At 40.6% G+C, this 11,041-nt stretch overlaps 1 protein-coding gene across 1 annotated transcript; it reads right to left on the bottom strand.

Annotated features, from left to right (window-relative positions):
* Positions 1-2,162: 2,162 nt before the first annotated feature.
* LOC138762718 (regulator of G-protein signaling 21-like) lies at positions 2,163-9,177 on the bottom strand. The gene is made up of 5 exons (XM_069936302.1): positions 8,997-9,177; positions 7,570-7,662; positions 6,430-6,491; positions 4,017-4,183; positions 2,163-2,693 (listed from the first exon to the last, which is right to left on the bottom strand). Exons 1-5 carry the CDS (start codon positions 9,107-9,109, stop codon positions 2,436-2,438), a joined length of 693 nt encoding a protein of 230 aa, XP_069792403.1. The 5' UTR covers positions 9,110-9,177; the 3' UTR covers positions 2,163-2,435.
* Between the last annotated feature and the right edge of the window lie 1,864 nt (positions 9,178-11,041).

Raw genomic sequence — 11,041 nt, 5'->3', positions numbered from 1 at the left:
CAATGGTCAATACAACCTAATTTAAATGGTGAATTATTAGCAATTTGACTAACTAATTCTGCTTTTGTTTTGTGGCAAATAAAATTCCTTAATTACTGTGACCACATGTTGGAGTTACCTTCTGATTATTTTTGCAGAGACTTTAGGAATGAGGGATGACTGGAGAAATTTAAGGTGAATAGTTTGCAGCTTCAAAAGGAGCCTGAAAGAAGAACTTCAAAAATAATTAACATTAAATTAACCATCTGCACATAAACTTGACTGTGGCTAATTAGCCAGCCAACTCTCAGATCTTTAGGAGAAAACTGTAGCACCTGGAGGAAAACCAGGTAGATGCCTTGAGAGCATGCAAATTCCACCCAAGGGAGTTGAACCTGGGAGTCTGGAGCTATGATACAGTGGTTCTACAAGCTGTCTCACTATGTTACCCTACCACTGTGCTTCCCTTATCAAAGACCAGAGGCTGCTGCAACTCCTGGGTGGTTATGTTCCCATATCCTTGTTGCCCTTGTCCTACTGGCCGGCAGAGACCGAAGATGTGGAAGGTGCTGATTAAGGAGGTCTTGCTATTTTGCATTGGTAGTAGAGTGAGTGAATGGTTGTGGATATGGTGCTCATAAGCAGGCTGTGATGTCCTGACCTGAGACTTGTAGATGGTGGACAGGTTTGGGATCTAAGGAGGTGAAAAGGCTGAAGTGAGAGATTCCTGGCCTCTTGCACAGTCTAGTACCCACTGATTCTAGTTCAGTTTCTGGTTAATAGTAATCCTCAGGAAATAGTTTGCAGTAGAATTCAGTGACATTAATTCCATTGGCTGCCAGGAATTGATAGCTAGATATTTTCTTATTGGGTCAACAATGTATGGCCCTTGACATTTGCCACACATCAACCCAGTCTGAGTTAAGACAGAGTTTTGAATGATCAGCTAGCCAAGCACTTTCACCAACAAGTGCTGGCCAAACATTATGTGGAAATATGAATCTGAATGTGTACTGGAAACTTGACATTCAAATACTCAATTGTTGAAATAAGTGGCACCCATTTTAAAATGCCAGATAAACTAAACAAGCATTAGGGTTTTGCAGAAAGATTAATTTGTATTCAACTTTGGTTAGACCACATTTGGAATAAAGTGTAAAGTTCTGATTTCCACATACAGAAACATTTAAAGATGATCTACAAGAACCAAGATGCAAGGTCATGGTTACAAGTTTTTAAGGGGGAGTTACTTTTATGAGATGCAGAAAAACTTATTCTGGTGCAGATGAACTTATTCAAACAGGTTGCAGAGACTCAGCCTCTGGAGATATTTGAAGAAGAGGTAGATAACTTTAGAAAGATGGGGTAAATTGAGAGCTGTGGGTAAGATGATGAGGCCAGGAACAGATCAGTTATAAGCATAGTGAACAACAGGACTTGCTTGAGGGCCTAGGTGGAAAACCCTTGGTTCTCCTGAAATGTAAAAGGATGGAATACATTTTGAGTGATTCAGAAATACTAGCAGAGGTTCAGTTTGGATTGAGTGATTTGTCTCTCTGCGAGACAGTTCATACTCTTCCATAAAGTGACAGAAGGTTAAAAGTGTACCTTGAGTCGCTTTGGAAGTGCAGAGAGAAAGATACAGTTGTTCCTGTTCTTGGACCATTAATTGTGACAGCAGACCCCTTGAGAATCTATTGAGAAAGTTTGAAAGATTGTATTTGGAGATATTTTATCTTCTGACCCAGTCAGATTTATGTTTTATTTAACCTGTGCAAAGAGAAAACCTTCAGAATGAAAAACTGGGTTTATCATTTTGTTCCAATACAACCAGAATGTGGTATTCTGTCTACATTGTACACAACTGTCACAATCATCAGTCGGAAAATTGGTTGGACTGGTCAGGGTCATGGGAAGGAAATTCATGCTTGATCAAGAGGCAAGCTGTAAAAAGACTGTATTACAGTTTTACTTCATAAACATCAGAATACCTTAAGTGATATTTCCCTCAGTGACTAGGTACTCTAATCCAATCCTTAAACCTGAAATTTAGCTCCAGGAGAACAGGTCATTTTAAATGTACTGCAGAAAACATTCAGAATTTGGGACAGTTTAAAAAGTGAGAGGAAGCCAATCCAAACATTAAAAATAATTTACAATTTATTTAAAAATTTAGTAGCCCATCATTCAACATTGCTCTGAAAAAAAGAGCACCAACACATTCAAAATCAACCATTAAATACATTAACATTGAAACCGGAATAATTTATGCATAAATTTACAAATAAGTAGCATCTCTTAAACTTCATTAAATTAACAGTGCTTTTTTTAAAAATAAAATTGCCATTCATTAAAATATTCAACAAAAGTTGCTGCAGGGTAAAAATAAAACTGGCATTTTATGTAACCAGATATGCTGATTACGCCTCTGAGAAGGAAAGGATTTATCTGTCCATTTAAAACCAGGCAGTGAATTCTGCCTGTGCTTGAAGGACAGCCACTGATGTAAAGGAATGAGATCGCCGCCTGTGTCCATTGCTCTGAGCTTCTGCCTCCTGAAGCAAATCCTTGTAGAGCTGGGATTTGAGGAATCTGGGGTAAGAGTCTCTCTCCATCAAACTGTGCACCTTCTTCTGAGCTGTGTCAAAGCAGAACAGAGACGGCTGTGCAAGGTTTTTCTTCGTCAACTCCTTGGTATGGAAATCAATGTTGACCTTGTTTAAAATAATGAAACCAATGAGTTTTCTGAAAGCAAGACCATAGAACGTAGAAGCACAGTAAAGGCTGTGAAACTATGCTGACCAGTCTACAATTAATCCAATCTAAATTTCAGGAGACTCACACCTATAATCATGTATTATTCTTAGAAAACCAGTTGCACCACCTTCTGTTGCAAGTGCCCCTTGTATATTGCTCCAAGTATAAAAAATGTTTGACTTTTACCAGCAAAAGTCCCTCCTCCCCCAACCACCTGCACCCCACAGAAGCTGTCCATTCTCATCTGCACCAGAGTGATTGATCATTCACTGAAATGGCAGAGTCAAAGGGTCAATGTTGCTGTGGTTCAAGCCACATTGGGCAGGTTATCTTCCCTGAGGAATATTAGCAATTCAAATGGGATTGCAACAACAAACTGGTACATTGCTGATAACCACTTTAGTCAAACATAGTTGCCGCACTGAATTTTCAACTTACACCTCTGGTCCAGGGTTCTGGATAACTAGTCTTTCTTGGAGCACTTTCACAGTCCTTTGCCCCATCACCCCAAAACACCAGGTCATTGCAGTAGTTGCAAACAATATGTATAGAATGGGTTTAGGGGAGTAGATTTCTGCATGCATTGTTTGAAATTTCTAATTGCCTGGTGTTTTGAGGTGATAGAACAACAGTCTGAAACTCACTCTGAGAGGGCTCTATCTGGAAAGGCCTCCTCCAACAGTGCACTGAAGCTCCCAAGCTTCAAGACTCTATTGTTCCCTGCTACCAGTGCATTTTATTGCACTGGAAAATCTTGTACTATGAAGGAAATCCAACACATCTTCAAACATAATATAAAAATTACAGAACACAGAATCAGGCTGTTCAGCCCATCTAGTTCATACCAAACTAGTATTCTGCCTAATCCCATGGGCCTGCACCCAGACCATTGCCCCATTTCATTCTTTCATTTATTTCATATTTACCCAAATATTTCTTTGTCAAATCCTATAAGAAGGTCTGAATCAGCTTTGAGACCTATCAGATTCATGTGGAGTAAAGGTGCCAATCAGATCAGTTGTGATCTCATTGAATGTCAACAAGGACTAGAGGGGACAAGTCTTTCTCCTGTTCCTAATATGGATATTTATAGTTCCATTGCCTTCATCTTTCCCCATAGCGCTGACAAGCCCCCCACCCCCAGCCCCCCACCACCACTACAAACTAATTAGCTTTTGAAATTCACGATTTAAAATCAGATTTTTCTGCCTTTTCAGCTGCGAATTCCAAGTGATGAAAATATCTTTCCAAACTTCTGATTTTATAAAAGTGTACCTTACCTCTTTTGGAGCATCTGTGCTGATGAAATTAGAATAGATTTTCTTTGCTTTGGAAGACAGCTTTGCAAATGATTTAGTTTTCCTGTAGTTTTCACAGGCTAACCAAAATTCAATGTTCTCCTCACTGTGTTCTGATTGCAAGAAAGCTTGAAAGAGAGCCAAGCCAGCTGCAAGACAAAATAGAAATGTACTGTAATTATTAATTCTGCTTGATTAACAATATTAGCTAGTTTAAAAAGCAATGTTATAAACAAGATATTCATCCAAGTTGATTTAATAATAAAAATATAAATCTGCAGATACTGGGGTTGAGTGCAATGCACACAAGTGCTGATGAAACTCAGCAGGTCAGACCAAAAGCATTGGTTATCCTGAACTTCCTGTGGATGCTGAATGACCTGCTGAGTTTCTCCAGCACTTTTGTTTATTGCATTCAGCCAAGTTTTGTGCCTCAAAATTTGAGGTGAATGTTTACATCACCTGCTATTTTGGAATGGACCTAAAACACATGTACAAACTGTAGGTCACTGATATACTGGAAACCAATATAGAAAATAGGTGTCTCACAATGTGCAGATGCTGGAATCTGGAACAAGAAGCTTCTGGAAGAACTCAGCAGGTTGAACAACTTTTGTGGGTTGTTTTGGGTTGGAACCTTCATCAAAATGATGGAAGGTGGGAGTGGTAAGAAGTTTTTGAGCCCACATTGTGATTGTTCTATATCAGTGGTTTTCAAACTGCTCTCCTAAACTCACATTCCACCTTCAGCCATCCCTATACAACAAGTGCTCTGTGATTGGCAAGGGATTTCTTAAGGTGATATGTGAGTGGGAAGGGAGGTTTAAGAATCATTGCTCTAGACCCAATTGTTACTGAAATATTTTGCTTGAGAAAAATTGTCATTGGCCCATTTCCTTTGGAGTTAGGAAACAGTGCACATAGCGAGTCAATTAGGTACAATTAAAACAGTTGTTTTCAACCCTTTTTCTCACAACTCATCTACCACCTTCGGCAATCCCTTACTAATCACACATCACTTATGACATAGGCATTACTGAAGGTGGAATGTGAGTTTGGGGGGCAGTTGAAAACCACTGGTTTGTATCCTTACAATATGGGTGAAGGTTGTTCACCCTAGAGCTAACAACTGTCAGAAATCCCATGGCAAATGCATATTCCATTTGCTGTGACACCTTCTCTCCCATATGCCCATCAACTTAGTCCTGATTTCTTCTACCACACATCTACACTTGAGGCAATATACCATATCCAATTAACCTACCAAACTGTACATTTTTGGTAATGTGGGAGGAAACCAGAGCATACACAGGAATCCCAGGTAGCCACGGCGAAAAAGTACAACTTTCAGACAGCACTGGATGTCAGGGGTAAACCCACGTTACCAGAACAGTGATGCAGCAGTTTGCCTTCTGAAATGGAGGAAGAAGCCAATCATCTCAATGTCATAACTATATGGACTTCCTTATATCTCTTATGTCCAGAAATGTACTTCCCTTTAATATAGTGCAAGATTTCCTTTGATAATTCCACTTCTTTGTATCTCAGTCCTAAACATCTTTCCCTTTAACCTGAGGCCAGGACCACTAATTCAAAGTCCTGTAACTCTCTCTCTCTCTCCATCAGCATTGTGATGCACGTGCACCTCAATGACAGCAGTGGTTCAAGAATACAGCTCACCTTCTTAAGGGTTAATGAGGAATGGGAAATCAAATACTGGCTCAGCTGTTAAGTCCACACCCCTTGAATGTGGATTCACCTTCATTCTGGTAAACACAAACCTGACTGACCTAATGGAGGTAAACAAGAGAAACTGCAGCAGCTAGAAAATTGGAGCAATGCACAAAATGCTGGAGGAACTCAAGTGGATCAGGCAGCCTCCATGGAAGACAACAGACAGTCAACGTTTCAGATCGTGACCATTTTTAATTGCCTTCCATGGAGGCTTCCTGATGTTTCCTCAAACAACAGTCTAATCAATCCTAATTTTGGTTGAAACTAACAGTTGGTAATGAATCTCTAATTCACCTTTGTGACTACTTACAAAATGAGGTGGGCATGTTCTTTTTTGAACAGGGTGGACAATGAGGGTGGACAATGAGGGTGGACAATGAGGGTGGACAATGAGGGTGGACAATGAGGGTGGACAATGAGGGTGGACAATGAGGGTGGACAATGAGGGTGGACAATGAGGGTGGACAATGAGGGTGGACAATGAGGGTGGACAATGAGGGTGGACAATGAGGGTGGACAATGAGGGTGGACAATGAGGGTGGACAATGAGGGTGGATGCAAACTGGCACAAGGCCAGAGTTTGAATTCCTATGATCAAATTAGTCAGACATTAGTTTGATGAACCATTATATTTTGATGCTTTACTCAGTGATGTACTTACTTTTATGTGCTAAAAGTTTGTCCAAACATTCTCCCCATTTTGAAGGCTCATCAAGAAGTGTACTGAAAAATAAAAGTTAATTTCAATTTAATCAGGTTCATCAGAAGTTAAACAACAAAGAAAACACCAATTGACGTTTTTTTTGCAGGCACAAAAAAAGTTGTTTGCGGCTTTCAACTTCAGCAAATTTGTGGGTGTGAATGGAAAAGTCCCTTTAAGGTTGCATGCTGCAGAAAGAGCTCTGTAATCCATTGACTCCTCTGCTATTATTACCTTGCAAGACAGCATCTGAAACCACTACAAGACTTGTTTGCTGAAGCAGATTAATGATATCGCTGTTGTTTACAGCATCTACCTGCAAAGCTACCACACTGAACCACAGATCAAAAAAAAAGACCTTTGCTACATAAAGGACCTGCTGAGCTTCTCCAACATGTTATGTTTTTACTAAAAAAAACTCTGGTCAGCAGATGGGATCAAACCAGATACCTAAATTTGGAATAAAGCATGTAAAGCTCAGATCTCCCCCTCTCCCCCCAAATCAGTTTTATTTTGAAGCATTCTGCTTTCCTAAAGTGATTGGGAATAGAGGTATACATTTTAAGCGCCAGTATTCAAGGTTTGAATTTATTACTTAACAATTTTCATTTTGAGAAGCAAAGTATAAATTCACAAAATGATTTTTTTTTAAACTGCAGAAGCTGGAAACAATAAAAAGATAAAATGCTGGAAACAAAAACTTTGCAGATCAGGCAGCATCTGAGGGGAAAAAAAGACATTTAATGCTTCAGGTCTGTGACCTTTAACTATTTCTCCTTCCACATCTGCTACCTGGCTTGATTTCTACCCCCCCCCCCTCACTATTTTCTGTTTTTATTTACTACACACTTTCTGCACCCCTGATCAAAATGAACAGATAGGAATTTTTAACAAGTCCTTTGTAGATGTACTGTGACAGGAAGAGTTTGAGAGGCCTTGAAACCATCAGCTTTTTAAAAAAAAATGATCCAACTTCTCACAAAGTTGATCATTAAACAACATGTCAGCCAATGAATTTATACCAATATTAATTATTTTAAGATTCAATCAACAGTGGCAGAGATCAACCGTTTGTACACCTAGCACTCTAGCAAAACTCACTTGGTTTTTTCAGATTTGCTTAGCAATGGCACCAAGATTTCCCGTGAGTCTGCCTTTTGTAGAAGGCTTAATCGATGCCATTTGTCTTTATGCCTGAAACATGCAGAAAGTATAGTCAGGTAACAGTGCGAAAATAATACAGCAAATGGACATTATTGCAAAATGCATGCACTCTTAACCTTGTCCCCACAATTTGGCCCCTTGTCCCAATTAAGGCATTTGCAAGTTAACAATACATTGGAAGTTTATCATTTACAACTGTGATATTGAAGACCACATGTAATTTCATGGAAGAAACAAAGGAATGGAAGGGCCATTTTAATCCACCCTGAAGGAAACTGACAGATTGGTTGCAATTCCAGGCTGTGATTCTCTTCCCACAGGTAAAACCTGACCTGCGGAGCATTTAAGGCATGTTTGGAATTTACTTTAGATTTCCGACACCTTCAGTTTTTTTTGCGGGGGGGGGGGGGAAGAGGGGTTTCCACAGGTTTTATCCCATCTACTTTAGCTCAGAAGTCAACTAGTAGGAATATTTGGCAGATGGCAAAATAAAAGACCAGCATTACTTGCACCCAGCTGAACACTTATTTTACTATTTTTCTCTCTGCCTACCCACTTTCCCCATTTCCATCATACATTCCACTCTCCGCTGATCTGGTACAAGATCTCTGCACAGTATAGCTTACAATCAGGGCCTTCTGATCTCCAGATTCTTTCCAGTGATTATGGTCCACATAAGCCTCCTTCAACCCATCAGCAGACCCTTCCAGTCTTTGCTCTCCTTTGCATATTCAGCATTCTTTTAATCCATTATGTTTACTTCAGCTACTCCACATTCAGGCAACAGATTCTTCCATATTACTAATCTAATGTATTAATATTTGAAGTCTCTTGTTTTGGAATCTTCATTGTAATATCAACAGAGTACTACAAGTATTCAATCACTCAAGTCACCCAAATCCACAGATCAGTTCAAAGTTAACTGTCAGTCTGATAACATTAGGATATTGCCAGAACTAGAGAGCTTGAGTTCCAGGGTGAGGTGGATAAGATGAGTCTTTATTCCCTGGATTATCAGAGTCAGACAGGTGATTTTATAGAAATTTATACCATTCTGAGTGGGATGGATAAGATTAATAGTCATAGCCTTTGTTACCTGGGTTAAACACTTCGAAGTGTCCAAAAATGGAAATCATGGAGAATAATGGCTGTGAAGCTATTTCCCACCCCCCAAAAAAAATCTGCAGTGAAAATTATGCTCTGGTGTGTGGTTCATTAGGTAACAAGTAACATTTCTCTACATTGTCGCTGCTTTTCCTTCTCTCCAAAAACTGCACTGAAAAAAGGAAAAAAATCAATGTCCGAATCAGAAATCTCTCAGAGCACACAACATTCAAAACTATTAAAATCCTTTTGGGCATTACCTGCTCTTATTTTCCATTTTCCCCTCTTGATTCTGGGGTTTGAGCGCCCTGTAAGGTTCTTCCCTTGGGGCCAACAGGTTTAACTGCGGGAACAGATAGAGCACCGTTTGCATGGTTCTCCGAGGCTGTCGTCCGGCGAACTACCTGCCTGCTACACAGACTTGAGAATGTTTCACCGGCTCTGCTTGGAACCGGTTAAAAAGCCGATCTCCAGCTGAAATCATGACATCGAATTGGCTGCTCATTGCTGTTTGGACCCTCCCACCCCTACAATGACACGTTTTTGCGGTCTCAGCGAAGTGACACTCAACGGCTTGTAACTTGCTGTTTCCAGCAAACCGCAATCTATTTAGATTCTGAGGTTTGGACGCAAGCAGTTAAACATACACCTGATGAAACGCGAACTGCTGTTTGATACTGATCTGCATCAATAAAGCAGTCCATTCCCTGGTGAAAGCCGGACGCGCAGCCCCTCCTGAGCGAGAGGCGCAGTGCAAAGTTTGGTCCCTGGCTTGTGCCACTCTTCAAGTGTTGGTGGGTATAATTTCGCAGTCCCCAGGTGGAGGAGATCAACGAGACTGGAAGCAGACGTTGCGTTCGAGTTCCTATTGTGGTTCGAAATGTCACGAAGTAATTCAGACAGCGGTCTCGTACAGCAGATCTATGAAACGGTGGCATTTCCAGTTGTGTTCTGCTTACTTGTAATTCACGTCGTCCTTACATAATTTAGCTTTGCTTATTATAGGTATGAGTGCAGGGTACCCTGAATTTGACGTGAGGTAGGAAGATGCTGCCAATATAACAATGGAGACTCCTGGACAGAGACGGTGTCTGTGATACCAGTGCCCCCGACTCCCTGCATAACACACTATCCTATCCGATTTTAATCACCCCGCTCTGAAATGAAGTTGAGAGACCATGTACCAGAAACTCTGGAACATAGAACCACAGTTACTCAGAAGACACAGGCCCTTGGACCCAACTCGTCCATGCCAATTAAATTGGCATTCTGGGCTAATACCATTTGCCTCCACATCCTTCTAAGCCCTTCCTACCCATAAATCTGTCTAAATGTCTTTGTTGTGCCACTTCTACAGTTGGCTTTGGCACTTCATTCCAGAAACTGACTACCCTCTGAGTGAAAAAAAATGCCTCTCATGTCCCTCCCATATCTTTTCCATGTCAATTTATTGCCCTCTCATCTTGAATTGTCTACCCTGGGGAAGAGATTGTGAGTGTTCACTTTATTCCTGCCCTCATGATTTTATAAACACCTCTTTTATGACAGGGTGACCAGAACTGCACACAATACCCCAAGGTTCAAGAACAATTTCCTTCCAATGGCTAATAGGCTCTTGAACTTCCCTTGTTACACAAAGCGTGGACTGTTCCAACCCCACAAAGGACTGTCACCACTATTGAAAGGATGGGGGAGATCTTAAAAGTTTTTTTTCATCAGTTTTCACATAGGAAAAGGATTCACAGTCTAGGGAAGTAAAGAAAACAAGCAGTGAGATCATGGTACCTGTATCGATTAAATAACTTGAGGGAGGCTAGTGTAGAATTTCAGGTCTGGTTTCAGAGGATTGGAGAATAACTCACATTGTTCCACTGTTTAAAAAAGGTTCCAAAAGTAACCCTGGAAATTATAGGTCGATGAGTCTAACATCAGTAGTAGGTAAATTATTGGAAAGTGTTCTAAGAGATTGGATATACAATTATTTGGATAGCCAGAAACTGATTAGGGATAGTCAATATGGCTTTGTGCATGGTAGGTCGAGTTTAACCAATCTTTTTGAGAAAGTAACAAGCAAAATTGATAAAGGACAGGCTGTAAAGGTGTATTGTGAAGAGTTGTGGCTGTCACATGACAGCCCTGACACTACCTGGTCAATAGACACACCACCTGCCAATCAAGGTTTTGCCCTGCCCTGCCTATTTAGTGCACACCTTGCTGTTGGTCTTGGGCCATTGGCCTTTGTAATCGACCCCTGTAAATTATGTGGCTGGACTCTCCAGCCCTCCTGTATTGGCCTTGGGCCATT

Source organism: Narcine bancroftii, chromosome 5 (assembly GCF_036971445.1).
Source record: "Narcine bancroftii isolate sNarBan1 chromosome 5, sNarBan1.hap1, whole genome shotgun sequence".
In the NCBI taxonomy this organism is placed as follows: domain Eukaryota; kingdom Metazoa; phylum Chordata; class Chondrichthyes; order Torpediniformes; family Narcinidae; genus Narcine; species Narcine bancroftii.
This window is presented reverse-complemented; position numbering and strand designations above follow the sequence as displayed.